Source organism: Brassica napus, chromosome A4, assembly GCF_020379485.1.
Source record: "Brassica napus cultivar Da-Ae chromosome A4, Da-Ae, whole genome shotgun sequence".
In the NCBI taxonomy this organism is placed as follows: Eukaryota; Viridiplantae; Streptophyta; class Magnoliopsida; order Brassicales; family Brassicaceae; genus Brassica; species Brassica napus.
This window is the reverse complement of record NC_063437.1, coordinates 12011203-12032218: the sequence shown is the minus strand read 5'-3', so window position 1 is coordinate 12032218 and position 21016 is coordinate 12011203. Positions and strand designations below refer to the sequence as shown.

Below are 21016 nucleotides of genomic sequence, written 5' to 3'. Positions count from 1 at the left end.
CGGATGAGGAGCTGAAATGACCGACTACGCTTGACCGTAACTTGTTCTCCACTTTCAGCGGAGTTGATATGGGCCAATATTTTTGTCGTCTGCTGCGATAGCTTGGGTTTTGTCGACGTCCTCCTCCAGTGGAGCTCCAGAGTGTGTGCCTGACGTTCCGTCGATGCCTGCTTGGAGCCATTTCGGTGAGTGTTCGATTGAACTTGCCTTCATGCTATTTTCTTGTTTTCTGATTAGTTCTCCAGAACAAGAAGCACTTAGGATTGGGAGCTTAGCTTACTGTCTTTTGTCTTTTAATGTTTATTAACTTCAAGCACCAGTGTCGAAAAGCTTGGACTTAATCCCCTAGGTTCTTTTGGGTTTTTTTAACCTTTTACAGCCCTCAAAATCCTGATAAGCTGAGAAGTAGATATTGGTTTCTATTAAGGGATATTTATCCCACATTGGAAAATCAAAGGGACATTAAGTAATATATAAAAGGTTAGGGTCAATCCACTAATTGCCAATTGGTTTTAAGTTGGAAGCCCATAATAAACCCGAATCTAACATAGTATCAGAGCCCAGATGCTAATAAGTTAAAAAACCCCTAATTAATATTAACCCTATCCGACCGGGTATATAGGTCGTAATTGACTCGCTCGACCGAGTATAACTGTCTTTAAAAAAAAGAAAAAAAAGTTTCCGAGATTTCTGGCCGATAAGAGCCATCATCTCGAGGAGGGATATTAAGGGATATGTATCCCACATTGGAAAATCAAAGGGACATTAAGTAATATATAAAAAGTTAGGGTCAATCCACTAATTGTCAATTGGTTTTAAGTTGGAAGCCCATAATAAACCCGAATATAACAGTTTCAACTGTATTGTAACCGAATTTTCATTATGTTTAATGATATTTATAATTTAACAAAAAATAATACAGATAACGTTGTTGATATGGCCAGAGTTGGTCTAAGGTTGAGTTTCCGGTCCGTAATTCCATTGTGAACATTTTTTTTTTTGCATTTTTACGATCTAATAATTAATTCTGGGCTATGGTTCGGCCCAATTATAGCGCGGTTGTAGTTGTGTAGCCGAAAACAATCTGCTACAATATGAACGTTAAGGGGGTAAATATGTCATTTCGAACAACAAGATATTTTTCTCGAGACAAGTGAACAAAAATATCTTTCTCTCTCTTTCCATCTGCGCATCAAACAAAAAAGTGTCACGTGATGTGTCCCCAACAACTCCCATTTAAACCACACTTCCTTAACCATAGTTAACCGATGTCTCTCTAAACCCGACCCAACCCTAGAAAATATCTTAACCTTGGGTTAAAACATCACAGCCCAGCCCAGACTATAAATATAGTCTTCGTCTCCTCCATTTCAGCACACATCCTTCTCTTCACTGTAAACCTTTTTATCTCAATGGCGTCCCCTGATGTTGAGTACCGGTGCTTCGTTGGAGGTCTAGCATGGGCCACCGACGAGAGATCTCTCGAGACCGCCTTCTCTAAGTTCGGCGAACTAGTTGATTCCAAGGTCCGTTACACGCAGAGATCAGACTCCCCGGTGATCTGATCCTCGACGGATCTGTTCCGATCTGTGTTTCTCTGTTACTTGATTCGAAATTACTGTTACTATGTTCTTTGTTACTGTTACTTGCTTTTCCTCTTAATCGGTACGTTCATCTTCCCGCTAACATGAGCCTGGAGATCGTTCGGTTTTATATTGAATTTTGAAAAAAATTTGTGATTGTTTTTGTTCTTATAAGTGGTTTGTTTGCTGATTTGGTTATGTTTTGTGAACAGATCATTAACGATCGTGAGACTGGAAGATCAAGGGGGTTTGGGTTCGTCACTTTCAAGGATGAGCAATCCATGAAGGATGCCATCGAAGGGATGAACGGACAGGATCTCGATGGTCGCAGCATCACTGTGAACGAGGCTCAGTCCCGGGGAAGCGGCGGCGGCGGAGGAGGCCGTGGTGGCGGCGGTGGATACCGCGGTGGAGGTGGAGGATACGGAGGTGGTGGTGGTTACGGAGGTGGAAGACGCGAGGGTGGATACAGTGGTGGCGGTGGAGGTGGCTACTCCTCGAGAGGAGGTGGTGGCGGAGGATACGGTGGAGGTGGCAGACGTGAGGGTGGGGGTTACGGAGGTGGTGATGGTGGAGGTTACGGAGGAGGCGGCGGTGGTGGTTGGTAATTAGATTAGGTTTGAGACCGTTTCGTTTCTGGGTCGGGTTTATGTTTCTCTGTGTTATGATGATGTTTGGTTCTGCTGTCTGGTTCTGGTTTGTACTATTTTGGATTGTAACAGTTCGTGATTAGGTATCTAATATCTGGAAACGCAATGTTAAATCATTTTTCTCTCTTTTTGGGTTTTTTGCAAGTCATGCTTAATATCTGAACCATACTTGTCGAAACGCTCAATCACTCTATTATACGCACTTTTCTCGCAGCTAGTACAACGCATTTAGAGCCGCTCATTCGTTCCACTATAAACATTTTAATTTTTGTTCCCCAATAATGTTATGCTGAAGTTCCTGATAGAAATGAAACTTGAACAGAATGTAAATATCTGCACTACCAAGGTTACCAACCGACCACTCGTAAGAAGGAACCCAAGTTAAATAACAAATGTTTCTTTTAAAACCAAAGAATGTTTCAAAGTCGTATAATTTACAAGCTAAGATTTCTCTTTTGGTCAGCTAATACACATAGACAAAGAGATCAACACTACAGAAAACAAAAAGTGATCAACCGATAGGTCCAATACTTAATATGAGTGAAATAAAGCATTTCTATTCTTTTGGGCCCTATACTCTACAACTGCTGTGGGCCTTATAATTTAATGTAGGGCGGCTTAGCTAAGCTCTTTTCTACACCCATACTTTAGATGATGTGTTACTTCCCAGTATTATTGACACATAATTCACCATACTATGTTTCCTACCAACGTATTCCACCATGTATATCCCCTTGAATCCTATAATGAATGAATTCAGTTTTCTTTTACAAAAAGCTCTAATCTCGAGAAGAACAAGACTAAAAACAAATGTACTAGTCTTGATGTAATTTCTGGGAAAATTGTATTGTGTCCAAGAGCTATAGGTTTGGGCTACTCACATGTCGAAGAACATGGCCCATGCATAAGATTACAAAATCCAGTGTTTTACCACGGGTTCACAGTGCACATTGATTTGTTATATCAGATTAAATTCTCATTTTTAGCCGCAAAGGTGTTCTTCATCATTAACAAAGATTGGGTTCGGGTATACATCCCAAATAAAACCGTTTGTCTTCGAAGAAATCAAATATAGTGATTTTGTACCCGTCGTATAATGTTTAGGTTTGGATACGGTCGGTTTCTACTGGCAATACGGGGTGTGCACGTGGCCCCCGCTTAACACTATTATGAGCGCTGGATCAAATTTTTTTTTATCCTTTAAAATTTATATTCATATAAATTATAATATTTAAAATATTTTTAAAATTTAATCAGTAATATTTTGTATATTTTATGATGGAAATAAATATATATATATATATCATATTTTTGGCTCTTTTTAATTTTATTTATTATAAATTTTATTTTTTGTATAAAAATATAGATTTATAAAAAAAATTGAAACGATTTATTATACGGGAGCTATGAGCTTGGGCCCGGGCCCGGAACCGGCCATGTGTGTGCACAGGTCTACATGTCATTTTTAGTATACTTAGTAATTGAAATTTGGACTTGTATTTGGTTTGTTAAAAAACAAGTAATTCCAATTTTAAATACCTGATGAAATTGGCATACTTACAAACTAGTCTCACTACTTTTTTTTCGAAATACTTACTAATTATTTGTGAACTATTTATTTGAAAAATTGTAAATTATTTGATAACTATTTATATATTTTAGCTACTTCAATTTGTACATGAGTTCGAAAAAGTCTAGTTAGTTAGAATTTCAAACTAAACAATTCTCTTATTTTGTGAAGAATCTTTTATTGCTTCTCATATGTTTTAATTCGACGTATGAAAACATTAAAAAGAAATATAGAAAGGTTTTCATCCAAAGTGCCGTGCGAAGGTTTTTGAAGGCCTAAGGCGAGTTAAAAAATAATTTACATGATATTTTTTTTGAAAATATTTCTATTTAAATTTGAATTATATAAAATTTTGATTTTTTTAAAACATATATATATATATAACACTAAAAAGTTTTGATTTATTACCTAAACATTTTCTAAATTTTATGCACCAGACTTTTATAAACTAAAAACCAAACTCTATATTCTTAGCGTGTTGGATTGAAATGTTGGTCGCTGTTAAAAAGCTAAATATTAGCGTTTAAATTAAATACAATAAACTATATATTCAAAATATTATAAATTTTTAATCAAATTCTATAAATATATAAAATAAATTTAACTCATAATATATACAAAGAAGATAAATGTGGATCAAATATTTGCAGTTAATTTGAAGTAGAATCTTTATAGTTTTTTTTTTTTTTTTGGTAAAAATGTTAAAATTATCATTACCAATTTTAGTTTTTGACAGAATACAGAGATCACAAAGAAACAGAAAATTAAAATGCAACTAAACAGAAGCTCTAACTGGAAAAACAGAGGAAGATACAACCGGCTACAAGACCAACACGCTGAACACATCAGACTTGGTACACTTCGCTTGCCGCAAAAAGATGGACCGCTGTGAAAACGAGATCTTGAGCCCGGAAAAGTTGGCGTACCCGATGAACAAGTCTTTAAGATAAGGTCCATCTAAGAACAGCTCGCTAATGACCTCCTAATCCGAGTCCAACATGAATAGACCGGCAGACCAGAGACCTAACACACCCGCTAGACCGCCGAGCCTTATTCAAAACAAACACAAACACAGGCTGTGATGGAGACAAACCTGAGTAGAACACTTCAGAGCCCGCTAAAAGAAAAGGAACGACCTGCTGAGAAAACCAAAAGGCCGTCCAAGCACTGGGATGACCATTCCTTAACCAGGTGACCTCACCGTCCACGCAACCGGCTGACCCAACCAGCGCTACAAGACGACGACCTGATCCGAAACAGAACACCTGTCTCGGTCTTTGAGCGCTTCGGACCCGTCAAAGACGAAACGAAACAAAGCCACAGAAGCTCGACCAGATACATGGGAGAAGAGAGCAAAGGGAGAGCACCCTCATGAGACGCAGACGAGAAAGCCATAGACGACAAACCTTTACCACACCTCCGAGGATGCAGACGAAGAACCACAAGAGAACGATAGCCACACGACCACACAAACCCTATGCACGAACCGACAAGCAACAAACTTGCCGTCTCCCATGAGCGAAAGCAGCCCAGCCCGCTTGATGACACAAGACCCTTGCGTCGGCGAGACGAAGAATCTTTATAGTTCTACAAAATATAGTAAAATTGATCACAAATTAGTTATTTTAAACAGAAGTCAAATTTAGAATCAAATAATAATAAAAATCTAACTAAGAGAATAAATTAACTACCATGTAAAGAAATTTTTTTGTAATTAGGGACCCTAAAATTTTTATAAAATTTGGGAATCCTAGACAAATGTCTTTTTCAATAGGTTATAAGCACGGCTCTGTTCATCCAATAACATTATGTATACAATACTTTATCGTATAATCGAGTTATTCTACCATAATTTAGAGTTTTTGTTGAAGAGTATAAACGGGTAACAAACCAACAACGCTAAATAGCATTTTTTATTTTAATATCTGATACTTGTCTGTACTTGCAAATAATTGAAACAGAAGGACTTGATACTCTTCTTGGACAAGACGGATACTCAATTTTGCGGCCGAGTACGGACCAAGTAGCGAATACGGAACAAGCAGCAAGGAATTGTGTCCACCCTTTAGTTCAGTTATAGAGTTTTTAGAACCATTTAATATCTAAATAATATATATTTTTATTTTGATACATATATATTAATAATGTGTAACTACAAATAAGCTGAAATTGTTCAATGTTTATGTGGTATCTATTTGTCTTTTGATGAGTTCGAATTCCTATGATGTTCAATTCCATGTTTCATAAACATCATGGATCTGATTTAATTGGTAACCAAAACAGAACCGATACCCACAATTTTTTTTAATAATAATACCTATTAGATAAATAGCCTATAACCAAAAAATGAACTATTTTGGACCGGTTTTGGTTTTAAATCTCAACTAAAACGTGGATTATGTTTCTCTCTCTTTTGTTACATTTTTAAAATTAGTTAAGTAAAAATAGTGTGGTTCACTGATCTATTGGTTAAGATGTTTAGTTAATTATCTATGTTAATTAATATTTGGTATTATATATTTGTAATTATATAACAATCTTGTATAGGAAAATCATATTTATAGTGTATTACTTAAGTCTAATTATCATGCAGTAGTAATAAAATATATTTAATAAAAAGTATATTGGTGGGAATATAATATACACATTCATTTATAAATTTTAGTAATATCGTTCTATTTTATTGTTTAGATTCTTTTGAGAGTATGTCAATTGAGAGTGTCAAAAAATTATATTACAAATATATAATGCACTAAATACTCATGTTTTATTAGATTTTTTTTATATATTTAAAATTTGAATGACAATTTTTTATTAGTAGATACAAATAGGAGCTTAAATTAATAAAATAGATTATGTCTCCAACGATGGGCTATGTGAACCAAACTAATAAGAAGTCCATTTTTTCTTTGTGGTCTTGGCTTAGTAGAAACCATGTCTTTGCTGCAAATAAAAAAAAACAACAGAGAACAAAGGTATGATTATAGCTCAGCAACATAATCAAAGTATTAACAGTTATGTACTGCATTGCTTCTAATTTTTATGCAATAAAACAAAAACAACAATTCTCTGCTGAAAAAAAATCACCAAAACCAACACATATGAACACAGTTCTCTGCTGCTACTAATGCATGCTTCCACTTGCTCTGTCTCAGATGGGTAGAAGATTAGCATCAGTTGTTCTCTTTTTTTTTTTTGGTAACACAAGCATCAGTTGTTCAAAAGCAAATATTAGCACATTCGTCCGGGCTTAGATATTCTCTCGTTAAACCAATTTAAAGCCTCTGAGCATGGAGATTCTAAGTTCTTTTATTCAAAGATTCCCAAGAGACGACAAAAACATGTAAAGCAAATATCTCCACTGTTATCGGCTACCATGGCCTGTTTAGTGAGCGAGTTATAAAGAAAAAGTGATTGTTAAGAACTTGTGTTATTATTATTTACGCACACGCTTTACAGACAACGTGAAGCTCTGTTTTATAGAGCTTGGAAAGACAAAAGAGATTTGGAGAGAGAGACACAGATACGAGAGAGATTTTGAGAGAGAAAAAAAAAGATTTGCTACAGATTTGATCTTATCCTTCTTGAAGCTTGACGAATGGGCTTGAGCGTTGTTCGACTGGAGCTGAGCCCACCTGGCGTTTAACATCTTCAGCCTGCACTTGCTCTCCTATAAACTGCAGAGAGTTCGTTGATGGTTTGTTGTAACTTACACCCCCCTTCAAACTTGAGGTGGGTGAATAACCAACTCCAAGTTTGTGTCTGTGATGAATAAATGCAGCTTTAGGAAGAGGTTTGGTAAAGATATCTGCAGTTTGAAAAGCAGCAGATATATGTCGGGTTTCAATGAGACCGAGAGCTACTCTTTCTCTTATGTAATGCCAGTCTAGTTCAAAGTGTTTGGTCCTAGCATGAAAGCCAGGATTTACACTGAGTTGAACTGCTGAGAGATTGTCACAGTGCAGAATAGCAGGACCCAACTGAGGAACTTTAAGATCACGAAGCAAAGCTGATATCCAAGTTAGTTCCGCAGCCGTTTCAGCCATTGAACGATACTCTGCTTCGGTTGAAGACCGCGAGACAGTGGGTTGTCGTTTCGCACACCAAGACACTAGATTGGGACCAAGAAAAGTGCAAAAACCAGTTGTGGAGCGGCGAGTCTCCTTGCATCCTGCCCAGTCGCTGTCACTAAACGCAGTGATAAGAAGATTGTTTGAGTTGCTGAGGTGAAGACCCATAGATGTTGTGCCTCGTACATAACGTAGGATGCGCTTGAGTAGAGCAAAGTCCGAGATAGTGGGAGAATGCATTCGCTGGCACACGAAATTGACTGAGAATTGCAGATCTGGTCGAGTAATGGTCAGGTACTGTAGTTTACCAGCAAGACTTCGAAAGTACGTCGGGTCGGAGAATGACTCAGAACCATTAGGCGTCTTGTCAAGTTGAAGAGGTAATGGTGTGGGCATAGGATTGCAGGTCGACATACCTGCTTGGTATAGAATATCTTCTGCATACTTTCCTTGGTGCAGAAATATCCCGGAAGAGTGATGCTCCACTTGAATCCCAAGGAAGTAATGGAGTGTACCTAGGTCTTTCATCGAGAACTTAGTGTTAAGAGCTTCAATGAGAAATTTAAACTGATCAGGGTTGCTGCCAGTGAGAATAATATCATCGACATAGAGTAGTAGTACCATCGTTATCCCATTTCGATGATAAACAAAGAGTGATGGGTCAGCCGAGCTGCAAGCAAAACCATATTCTAGAAGGAAGACACTGAACTTGTCGAACCAAGCTCGTGGAGCCTGCTTAAGACCATAGATCGCCTTATCGAGTTTGCATACATAGGTAGGATGATTTGGATCTTCAAAACCAGGGGGTTGCATCATATATATGTCTTCATGTAGATCACCATAAAGAAATGCACTTTTAACATCAAGTTGAGTGACTGACCAGTTTTTTGCTGTTGCAACACCAAGTACAGCTCTAATTGTGGCTGATCTGACCACAGGACTGAAAGTTTCATGATAATCAGTACCTTCTTCTTGATGAAATCCCTTAGCCACCAAACGAGACTTGAACTTGTCAATGGTACCGTCAGCGTTGAGTTTTAAGCGGTGAACCCATTTGCAGCCTATAATATTCATGTCTGGGGTTGCAGGAACAAGATGCCAAGTTTGAAGAGCATGTTGATCTTTTATTTCAGTTTCCATTGAATCAGCCCATCTTGGATCTTTGAGAGCCTCACTGATTGTCTTGGGTTCTGCTGGATAGGCAGGATTAGTGTGCAGAAGGTAACGTGTATTGGGCTTGAATGTTCCAGCCTTTGATCTTGTAGTCATAGGATGCACATTGATAGAAGCCTCATGTTCTTGTTCTGCAGCTACATCAGTCTCAAAAGGTGGGTCAGATGTAGCATCATTGTCATCAGTTTCACCAGGATCACCATTTGCCACAAGTATATCTGATGAAGTTTGTTGAAAAGACGTAGCCGGTGGAGAAAGAGACGTCAATGTGGGGACATAAGGCTCAGTCTGAGTTGTTTTTGGTCTGAAAGAGGCTGACTGCCACGCTTTAAGAAGAGGAGTGGAGTATTCAGGAACCAAGTGCTTGAATTTTTCAGTGAAAGGCAGACAATCTTCATTAAAAATAGCATGGCGACTAATATAAACACGCCCTGTTGGAGGATATAGGCAGCGATAACCTTTGTAGGCAGCATTATATCCCAGAAAGACACATTGCAGAGACCTTGGCTCAAACTTGTGGGCAGTATATGGTCGTAAGCAGGGGTAACAGGCACAACCAAATACTCTTAGAGATGTGTAGTCAGGTTCTTGTTGATGCAACATTTGATAGGGAGTTTTAAAGTTCAGAGCTGCAGCTGGAAGTAAGTTGCTGAGATAATTTGCAGTAAAGAAGCTCTCCACCCAGTACTGAAGCGGGACTTGACTGTGAAAGAGCATAGATAGGCTGAGTTCTATGAGATGCCTATGTTTACGTTCTGCCACACCATTTTGTTGGGGTGTGTGTGGACAAGAAATCTGTTGTTTAATGCCACATTCGACCAAGTGAGTTTTGAACTGATTGCTCGTGAATTCTCCTCCACCATCACTTTGGAACACTTTTATTTTCTTATTGAATTGATTCTCGACTAAACTCTGAAATTGTTTAAACACACCAAAGAAATCTGATTTAAACTTTAAAGGATAGAACCAGCTGTATCTGGAATAGTCATCCACAAAAACCACATAAAACTTGAAACTTTGTACAGAAGTAACAGGTGCTGGACCCCAAAGATCGCAGTGAATTCGAGCAAGTGGTTCTAAAGTGAATGAACCAGAAACTGAAAAAGGTAAACTAAAGCTTTTTCCCATTTGGCAAGGTTCACAAAGGGAATTTCTTCTGCTCTTATTTATTGAAATAGCCTTGCTGTTGTGAAGGTGCTGAAGAACCTGAGTACTAGCATGTCCTAGACGATGATGCCAGATGAGAAGATCAGTGGCTTGTTGTCTAGTTGAGTAGAATGCTTTGTAGTTCTGGTTCTCCAGCACATAGAGACCATTACGCCTTGGCCCCTTGGTGAGAACCTTCTTTGTTTCCAGATCCAAGATGTATACCTTATGAGAATCAAAGAACACGCCACATGGGTAATCTTCACATAACTTAGAGACAGATAATAAGGGTTTTTGGACAGATGGGCAAACCAGAATGTCATGCAAAGGTAGACTACCTGAGGAAACAGAGAGGTTTGCGGACCCAACATGTGTGATAGGAAGACAGTTACCATCTGCTGCCATTATTGTTTCTGACCCGTTGTAAGGGGTTAAAGAATTCAGACCAGCTGTAGTTGATGTGACATGTGCAGTGGCTCCTGAATCCGGATACCATTCCTGTCCTGAAGTTTCAGAGACTTGGAGAGCTGCTAAGGCCTGAGGTAAGTTGTCGTTTTGATAATTGGTGTCAAAGCGATTCCAACAGCGAAGAGCTGTATGTCCCATTCTCCCACATATTTGACATATGGGCCTCTGAGTAGCAGAAGTCGTGTGATTGTTTTGTCCAGTAGAAACTGATTGTTGGTGAAAGCCTCTCCCACGCGAGGAGTAACCACCACGACCTCTGTTTGAGCCAAATCTGTTTGAGTAAGATCCTCTTCCTCTGTGGTTATGGCTCGTTGTAGTGTAGTTTGATGGAGGGTCAGCTTCAGACTTTTGAGTTTGAAAGGCCATGTGGGGTGAAACTGCAGATGAATCATCATACGAAGTCAGGCGACTATCATAACCAGCTACCTCTGAGACCACATCATTAAAGGTAGGTGCCGGTGTACGAGACAAAGAGTGTTGTACTACTGCACAGACAGGATCATATTCTCGGCCAAGACCATTCAAAAAGTTGAAGATTTTCATAGATTCTTCAACAGGGTGACCAATAGAGCTGAGCTGGTCACAAATAGTTCTGAACTCACGACAATATTCTGTAAATGTCTTTCCCCTTTTTGAAACCAGTTGTAAGTTACGACGGAGTTCAAACACACGAGCAAGAGAGCTACGATTGAAGTTTTCTGCTAGTGTCCTCCAGATCTCTTGAGACGTAGAGAGACCCACAACATACCCAAGTACTTCTTCAGAGAGTGTGCCGAACAGCCAAGAACGAACCAGATGATCTGAGCAGAGCCAAGCTTCGTAGCGGGGATTGGGTACTTCCGTGGATGTAGTTCCCGCAATAACAGAGATGGTTGCAGGTGGTTGTTTTTCTCGTCCATCCACAAACCCAAGAAGCTTTTGACTGGTGAGGAGAGATTCGAGTTGCAGTTTCCACAGCAAGTAATTTCGGTCGGTGAGCTTGATTGTTACTGCACTTGCGACATGAACTTGGCTAGGAAGCGGATAAGGATCGAGGCTAGGCTCCATTATACCTGTTAAGGTGTTAGGAGCTCTGATACCATGAGCGAGTTATAAAGAAAAAGTGATTGTTAAGAACTTGTGTTATTATTATTTACGCACACGCTTTACAGACAACGTGAAGCTCTGTTTTATAGAGCTTGGAAAGACAAAAGAGATTTGGAGAGAGAGACACAGATACGAGAGAGATTTTGAGAGAGAAAAAAAAAGATTTGCTACAGATTTGATCTTATCCTTCTTGAAGCTTGACGAATGGGCTTGAGCGTTGTTCGACTGGAGCTGAGCCCACCTGGCGTTTAACATCTTCAGCCTGCACTTGCTCTCCTATAAACTGCAGAGAGTTCGTTGATGGTTTGTTGTAACTTACATTTAGTGCCTCAACGGGACTGCTCTATATAGATTCTTAGTGATAAACTTCTTTTGAGTAAAGTTTGTCCGAATCCCAATTTGTAAAGGGATCATTCCTTTGGTGATAATAATATCTCACCACTAGGCTGGAAAATAAATTCCTCAAGTTTGTGCAGTACTGATACTTGAACACACATCTTGAACATGAGCTACAGAAACTTCCATTATAGAGGAACCAAGTGATTACTTCATGTTCGGGTTCTCCAAGTTGCTAAAGGAGCAACCACTTGGAGAGGAATAAGAATACTTCTTGTTTTTTTTGGGATAGATTTGTGGATAATGATTCCAAATTTCAACAGGAAATTTGTAGCCCAAAAGAATTCTTGTCTTTTACCTTCCTTTTCATACACATTCCTTAGAAGGTCCTCCTGGTAAATTCTCAGCAATGATCACTGGGGCTAGAATTTTTACATCAAAAGATGTTAACAATGGAATAAAACCCTGATCAAATCTTTACTGATGTAATTATTCAGAGTGAGAAAGTAAGAATCAGAATATGCTAGCATCTTGCTCAAAACAACCAACCAGGGTCGGTTTTGAAGAATAGTGACGATGAGAATATCAGTAGTGCTATGCCTACTTGCAAAATTTATTGGCAACTTGCAAACTATTATCTCTGGAATATATTGTGTGACAAAGGCCTCATTATTATTAAGATTCTTTCTCTAGTTTAAAGTTATCTTTCTCAAGAAGTTTCGCCTCTACCCTGAAACCAAACCATGTCATCTTAGAAACTAAACATCCATACAATAACTTGAAGCATAATATAAACGTGGGATAGTTTGGATCACAGAAATAAAGATCTTATAAGGGATTATATTGGCAAAGCAAAGTAAACTATCATAAGGGAAGTCAACTTACGTTTCACCACTTTGACTAAACATGACAAATCAGTGGATACACTCTGTAAACAAGAAAGATCCAATAAGTAGGGTTCTTATTAGCTTTACTTTACAAAATATGTAAACAATACTTGGGGTCTTCTGAAAACTAACCTGATTCAGGAGTGATAAGATATGTGTATGGTCATCCATCTTCCATACCACCTGTTTCCGAGAGAGGAAAATCTTGAGACTTTAAACCAATATCAACTATATATTTTGAGTTAAAATCAAACGACAAGTGGATGATTTATGAACAACTTGTGTTGCAAAAAAAAAGAAGAAAAATCTTCAAATCTATAAAGCATAACATAACTTGAAACAAAGTTCTCACTTTCTGAGTTAAAATCCAACAAACAAGTGCACCATTTACGAATTTGTTGTTTTTAGCCAAGTATCTATATTCCTATTGTGCAATGAAACAGTTTGGTCTACGTTAACTTCCTAGTTTCAGGACGTTAATGTATTTGTCCATCCCAGACTTGGATACTTCCAAACATAGTGATTAATTGGTCATTTCAACCAAAAGTGCTGATACTAAGATAACAAAGTATCAAACCACTGTATAATAGTGGATATGTGGATATATCTCACCACCAACAACAACATTTACAGCCTAAAGAAAACTATTAAATCAGAGCAAGGTCAAGACAGCTGTAAATCTTTGGTTACCCCCCATACCCATAGTCAATAAGTAGACACCAAAGAACAGAAAACAATTTGAATATCCACCAAGTTAACGACCAAGAATCGACATAAATGATAAAATATAAGACCAAGAAGAAAAACACAGTTACCTAACTTAAAAAAATGGACCCAACCGGCCAAGGAAATAAAAGGTAGGTAAACAATGTTGACCTTTTATCCAACAAGAACAACAAAAGAACACACAAGTATGCCTATAGATTGTACGGGAAAAAAGTTCCATACAGCTAGATAGCTTGATATGTTTTTTTCAGGACTCAGAATCCCGAGGTAAAGCTCTCTGCCCCCACTTTCTTTCAAGAAAACACATGAAAAGCTCCATATATTTTTCGTGTGGATTAGTGCAAATTACAAAGATTTCGATAAGAAGAAATCTTTATAGTCAACGAAAATCATCTGTTAAAAGAGACTTCTCCCTAACCCAATAATTATGAATTCCTTTGTTACGGTACGGTTAGCTTTGTGCTGTGTTTAGAGACCAGAATGTTCCAGTAAGAGAATTTTCCAAACTACTCATCACCTAAACTGTTCCTTTTTAATCTAGATAACTAGATTTTAGATTTTGATCAGCTCTTTAAAAACGCATGAATGTTTATGTTGATTAATTAAAAAGTTTGTTGACATATTATAGAGCAATTCTTCATATAGACATTTTTAAGTTTTTGTTACAAAAATAGACTTCAAAAACTAAAATGACCAAAATAATATTTTTTTATTTTGAAAATTTTAAATTTTTTTATTTTAAAAATTTGAAGTCATATCCCCAAAACCCCACTCTTCAACTCTAAACCCTAAACCCTAAACTCTAAACCTTAAACCCTAAACTTTACCCCTTAACTCTAAACCCTAATGTTTAGATTAATTAACCTTAGGGATATAAATATATATTTACTTCTTTTGATAAAACATATTTTGATCATTTTTATTTTTAAGATCTATATTTGTGACAAAAACTTTCTTAGGTCTATACTATAATTTTTTCCATATTATATGTTTTCATTACAACAAAACAAACTTTGTAAATTTTATAGTACAATGGTTTTTAAAAGAATTGAACCAAGTAATGTAAATTATAAGTTCTTTCCTTCAATAGACTTTTTCTTTTTGCAAATGAAAGAAAGTTTATTTATGGCATAAATGAGATTGTGAAGTTTTGAATTTTGATATGACATTTAATAAAGGATTGTGATACATTTTTGTTGTTAAAAACTATATATACATTTCAAAAGCTTTTGGTAATCCAAAGTTTCTATGATATAACTAAAAACATTAAGATTAATAAAATTGGAAATAATTTAATTAGTTTGTCATGAATTAGAGTTTGTTGCTAACATGGATTACAACAAACTTAATGGGCCAAGTTGAATCTGATGTTGTTTTCAAAAGATTTTTTTGTTCTAGGTAAGTTTTTAACTTACATTATATGCAAAATAAGGAAAAGAGAATATATGGGATATTTAATAGAGGAGAATATTTAGGGGTGGTTAATTTTTCGAATGATTTTGTGATATAGGAAATATTAATAAATGTTGAAATTCTATTGGGTAGCAAATACTGCAAAACGATTGGTTCATTTTATGGTTGAAATTAATAAATTGTTTTATGCAAAAATATGGCAATGACATAACTTGTAAATAACATAACAATTTAAGGGTATAATCCTATTAAATATTCTGCTTTAATAGTATTGATAACATTATAACACATTAGGAAAGAAAAGTAAATGTATTAATTACAACATTTATAGAAAAGATTTCTCTACCGAGCATCATATGCCAAATGTGGATGGAAATAATCACTTTAAAATGTAATCTTTGGGGGTGATTAGTTTGGGATCTTTGATGCTGATCTCCACGATTTTTGCTCAATATTCTTTTCAAGATTAGTTATGCGTTTCCTATGGAGACAAAGACCTAAAGTTAATTTTGTTTTGGCAAAGATATCTTAGCCAACTGGCACTATACCCCACTTCGATCCCTCCTCCATACACATCTCTTTATAAAGAGCAAGAACTCTTCGACATCTGTACACACATCATTTCCTCATTATATTATTACTACTACAAAGAAAACATCAACTTTATATACACTCATTTTCACAATGGCATCAAACTCAATGTCTGCTTATGGATCTGGCGCATGGACTGTTAAGCAGAGCAAAGCCTTTGAGAGTGCTCTAGCAACCTATGACCAGGACTCCCCTGACCGTTGGTACAATGTCGCTAGAGCTGTTGGTGGGACAACACCAGATGAAGCTAAGAGACAATACGAGCTTCTCGTACGTGACATAGAAAGCATTGAGAATGGGCACGTGGCATTCCCTAACTACAAGACTAATGGAGGCAGCACTAAGGGCAGGCTGCGTGATGAGGAAAAAAGGTGCCATTTCTATTTCAATCTAATTAGACACAATTTGTGATAATTACAGGTAATCCACTTTGTTTATATCCATAATAGGCTACTTATATGTTCCATTTTAAAGATAATTGTATAGACAAATTATATTCCTATGCGATGGCAATATATTAGACCAAATCAAACTTAAAAGGGAAAGGGCATGTCTGTTTCAGCATAAGGCTTTTTACTTTACAAAGATTCTCTGACTTCTGATACTAAGCAATATGAGTCTCTAAATCTGCCAAGTGTTTTCTTCTCAGGCTTTGTTACAACCAAACTAAAAGCACCCACACATGCACTAAATATGCCTAGAATCATTCCTTGTTGCTTTAGCTAGTATCTTATATGAACTGATTCCCACATATTGCCCAAGAAACATCCAAAAATAATATCTAATACTAAATGTTTTGTATTCACAAACAGAGCTTAAGATAATAAGATTTAGAACCGGAGATTTCTACCATAAATTACAATATTTCTCTTATATTGGAGGATGATTCTTTGACATGAAAACTAACAAAATCAACTAGACTCAGAAGCTAAATGTCTAAAAAATTTTGTTTGTTTGGCAGGATGAGAAGCATGAAGCTGCAGTGAAAGAACAGAACCTATAAACTATGGTATGATGATGGTCAAGAATAAAAAAGAAACACGCAGAAAGATGTGTTAGTCAACTTTAAGCATGTTTGTATTGCTCTTTCCCACAAGCTTACAATCTACTACTAGTATGTCGAGGTGTAAAACAAAAAAAGCCCTCGAGTTAATTAATCAAATATATTCTAGGGTTCTTAATGAAAAAAATCCAATTGTCTGAATCAATTACAAAAAATGTTGATCATAGAGTAAGGGATAATTCAAAGGATTAAGAAGAACCCACGTCAAGAAGGAATCAATAAACCAATCTGAATCAAATGGTTCTTTTTTTGTAATGAATACTATTTACGGAGAATCCAAAAATGGAAAGCATATCAAGAAGAAGAAGTTCTCTCGAAAGTCGAACCCAGTATGTGTCTAATGGTTCTTCCTTCTTAATGGAAAGATCCATTGCCAATTATGCGAAATGAAGAAGAATTCACGTCGATTACAAAAAAAAAAACAATTGGGCAGGAAAATGGAAATCTGATACTTGTAAAAGTGTGGCTTACACAATGCAGACATACCGTACCGTACGTATACGAATGTTTGCCCCCGTACGAATACGATAATACCGGATTTGTGCGTATCGTATCTCGAGGCTACCACTCTATGCTTTCTGTAGAATACAGTTGATATATATATTTATATATACATTAAATATTTATAGTTGATATTTTCGTTACTCAATTTAAAACTAAACTATTTTAATAACATTGTTCATGTTTTAGCATATTTTACAAAAATTGAATTTCAGTTCTATTCGTTAATAGTAAATATCTTGTACATAATAATATAACTATTCATCTTTTATAGTTTAACGAAATTTTTTTTTTTTTTAGAAACTTGGTAACATTTTATGTGTGATCCTTTTCTCTGTGTATTGCATCTTAAAATATTTGAAGATTAGCCTTGACTCAAACATATTAGCCTGTTAAATTTATCTAGAAACAACCAACCGTCTGGAGATTTTTGTTCCAAAGCTTTTTTCAGTTCCATAATATTTTTCTAATCAACAAATGTCTTTAGCCACATTAGAATCTATATAGTTATTTAATATTTAATTTATTTATAGTTCTGCAACAAAATAATAAAAATCAAATTTATTTCTGGCTTTATTTTTTTACAAAATCAGTTAAATTTCCAATTAAATCACTATTACTTGAATTTTAATAATTTGTGGAGGATTAGCTTTGTTTTCATCTTGTTGTAGATGATTTTTTTTACCTAAGGAAATCATTATCTAAAGTCAATTTTTTTTTTATATATTTATCTTTTTGTTTTATTTTTAGGTAATAATATCATAGAATTGTTTTTATATCCAGAAAACAAAAGTTTGATTTCTAAAATTAATTTATAATAATTTTTTTAAAGTAGTTTTTTCACATTTAAAATATAAAATTTAATTCATATAATTTTATTTTATATAATTTAAAGTATTTTAAATGTGAAATATTATTATTTTTAAATAGATATTTTAATTATAACATTTATTTTAAAATAATATTTTTTTGATATAAACATAATTTTTATATTATTAAATAAAATAAATTAATTATATATATTTTTCATTTTATATGTTACTATATTTATAAATATATCTTAAAAATATATTCATTAAAAATAAATATATTATATATTATATACTAATTTTTATAATAATTTTAAATAGTATACTCATACTGTTCTATCAATTATCCTATTAAATAGTTTAACAAAAACATATAGCTCATGTAACATAGTCCTTCCATAGCATACTGGTACTGCTAGTGCTAACGCTCTACCAATCAAGACCTAATCACGAAGATCATAAGACAAAGTGACAAACCATAAAAATACTTTATATTCCCACATGTGTGCAGTTTATCTAAGTGGTAGGTTTCAAATCCGGGGTGTTTTACCTGGCACATTTTCAAACCTGTAACCCGACCACGTCCATTATGTTCAGTCCAAATTGTACCTGATTATATATAAGAGATCATTGCATTGATTTCTTAAAAAAAAATCTTATAATATTGTAGTAATTTTTTTATTAGTATAGGAACTTATACATAATTTTCTTATCAAATAATACTAATGCATCGGGGATAAGCTTTATATGTCTCATTGTGGCACGGGTGTAAGTTACTTGATTCAGAGAACAACTAGATTTCCCATGCCTGACATCCTTTCTGTGTGTGTGTGTTTTTTGTTTTTGTCGAATCCGCATAACCACACAGTTAATTTATTGTTCCAATCATACAAACCGCTACAAAACGTTTTAAACACCTCTGAACCTCTTAAAATCAAAAATTGGTTTCAGCTAGTGTTTACGGTTGCATATAAATAAATAAATATAAAATTATTTTAAAATTATTTTAAAATTTTAAAATAGAAATATTATAAAATATATATATACACATTTTATATTAAATTCACAAAGAGTATCATAAGTAAACATAATATTATTATAAATCATATTATATTAGTAATCATTATATTTATCACAATAGTATGTTTTATATTTTTATAATGTTATAATATGTTAATATTGATAATTTATTATTAAACCGCTGCAATATCTCATAATCAACCAGTCACAAATATCCCGTAATCGCAAGAATTTTTAAACATTGTGCCAGTCGTACAAAACACTTAATAACGCTTGGAACCGCCATCTGTATCCGCAAACTTCCGCATCCACAACCGCAAACTTCCGCAAACGCAAACGTTGCGTTTTAACCAGTCGACCCTAATTAGAAGAGAGCTAAAGTTGAATTTTGCCAACCCACTTGGTTTACTTGAAATTTTGATTCGTTATCTAATCCCAAATCACAGGTTTTGAAGCTAATCACGAAAGTATCCTCGCCATTTGCCCATACATCCGCGTCGTCATCTAGTCGGTTTTTTTCTTGCTTACATTTGGTGCATTAGATTAAAATAGTTGCAAGAGTTTACAAATTTGTAGAAAGTAATGGTGGGAGAGACTATTTACAATGTTTGGGTTCCCGGCAAAGAGGTAAAAATACCTTTTTATTTACCAAAAAAAATCCGTAGAAAGTATATACTTTTTTTTGTTGGCACAATAGAAAGTATAAACTCTAGTAGACAATTTAAGTGAAGATCAGATGAGTGGCCCCAGAGAATTCTTCGTGGCCCAGTAGAGAGAATTGGCTTGGAAAGGCCTAATAGGTTTGGGTTGTGTAAAATTGATGGCGCAAGTCTTGAAAACGTTGTTGCAGAAAGATGGAAAGCTCCGGAAGTATACTTGTCAGAGAAGGCCCATCTAGTCAAATTACATAAACTAATTACAAACTTAACTCCCAAATCTCTCCTCAAAAGTTTGGCATGTGATCCGAGCGACTAGAAAAAACCGGTTCGGATCAGGTACATGTAATGTCATTTACCCCAATGAATCTTGTTGTGAGAAATTGTGGATTTTTGATCCGACATAGAACCGAATCCGAGACCTCATGGGTATCTGAAATATCTGAAGCTTCTAATATATATTAAATATAAGGTGTTTCGATATAATTTTGGTATTACAGATAGTTTTGAACTCGGGTTTTTATGTATAGTTTTGGTTTTCAAGTAAAATTTTAGATTTTCAAAAATATAATTCGGATAATTGGATAAATTTTTTACGTATTTTCGAGTTTTGGATTAGATTATGGATAAAATTTCTAGTATTTTTGGATATTTGAATATTTTCAGATATCTTTTCGGGTTTATAATTTTTTTTTGGATTTTGGGTATTTTTCGGGTCTTAACTACCCGAAGCCGACCTGAAACTTTTAGAAACAAAAAATAATTGATATTAATGTTTCTAAACAACTGGACCCGAATCAACTTAAACCCAACAAATTCTAATTACTCTATTGGATGGATCCTAGTATATAAGATCCGAAGGATCCGGATCCGACGAGAACCAATCTGACTACCCAAATGCCCAAGCCTACTGAGAACCCTGATCCCAATCATTCATCTTCTCTATGGGTTCTGATCTTTGCAAGTCTTCATCCTTTTTCGATTTCCAGTTTTTGTATAAGATGCATAGATCGATCTAGGACTTTTTCGATAGATTTTCGGATGATTCCGGAAAGATCGATTTCCTCGTATGCGCCTCCGTTATTGTGTTTTCTTTTCTCACTTGCTTTGTTTTTCTTACATGAACTGTGATATCTCAAAGCCGCTTCCGAATTTAACACCTTTTTGATGATTATATATGCCTTCAGGATCTCTTTGATTCGTAATTTCTCGTTATGAGAGAAATACTTATTTATTTATATAAATGAACTTGGATACACCATCAACAA

At 35.4% G+C, this 21016-nt stretch overlaps 2 protein-coding genes and 1 long non-coding RNA gene across 3 annotated transcripts; 2 read left to right on the top strand and 1 right to left on the bottom strand.

Annotated features, from left to right (window-relative positions):
• The first annotated feature begins 1266 nt into the window (after nucleotides 1-1266).
• LOC106446376 (glycine-rich RNA-binding protein GRP2A) lies at nucleotides 1267-2361 on the top strand. Its single transcript, XM_013888088.3, has 2 exons — nucleotides 1267-1526; nucleotides 1796-2361. The coding sequence occupies exons 1-2, from the start codon at nucleotides 1413-1415 to the stop codon at nucleotides 2189-2191; spliced, it is 510 nt and encodes a 169-aa protein (XP_013743542.2). The 5' UTR covers nucleotides 1267-1412; the 3' UTR covers nucleotides 2192-2361.
• Nucleotides 2362-12098: 9737 nt separating this feature from the next.
• On the bottom strand, nucleotides 12099-15488 carry LOC125607979. Its single transcript, XR_007339016.1, has 2 exons — nucleotides 13102-15488; nucleotides 12099-13010 (listed from the first exon to the last, which is right to left on the bottom strand). It is a non-coding gene; the product is annotated as an uncharacterized LOC125607979 (long non-coding RNA).
• Nucleotides 15489-15712: 224 nt separating this feature from the next.
• Nucleotides 15713-16926, top strand: LOC125607978 (protein RADIALIS-like 2). The gene is made up of 2 exons (XM_048777593.1): nucleotides 15713-16070; nucleotides 16661-16926. Exons 1-2 carry the CDS (start codon nucleotides 15793-15795, stop codon nucleotides 16683-16685), a joined length of 303 nt encoding a protein of 100 aa, XP_048633550.1. The 5' UTR covers nucleotides 15713-15792; the 3' UTR covers nucleotides 16686-16926.
• The last annotated feature ends 4090 nt before the right edge of the window (nucleotides 16927-21016 follow it).

Excerpts from the sequence above, each read along its gene's own strand:
- LOC106446376 (XM_013888088.3), top strand. The coding sequence starts at position 1,413 with ATGGCGTCCCCTGATGTTGAGTACCGGTGCTTCGTTGGAGGTCTAGCA. Across the intron at positions 1,527-1,795 it reads GCGAACTAGTTGATTCCAAG|ATCATTAACGATCGTGAGAC; the intron begins GTCCGTTACACG and ends TTTTGTGAACAG.
- LOC125607978 (XM_048777593.1), top strand. The coding sequence starts at position 15,793 with ATGGCATCAAACTCAATGTCTGCTTATGGATCTGGCGCATGGACTGTT. Across the intron at positions 16,071-16,660 it reads CTGCGTGATGAGGAAAAAAG|GATGAGAAGCATGAAGCTGC; the intron begins GTGCCATTTCTA and ends TTTGTTTGGCAG.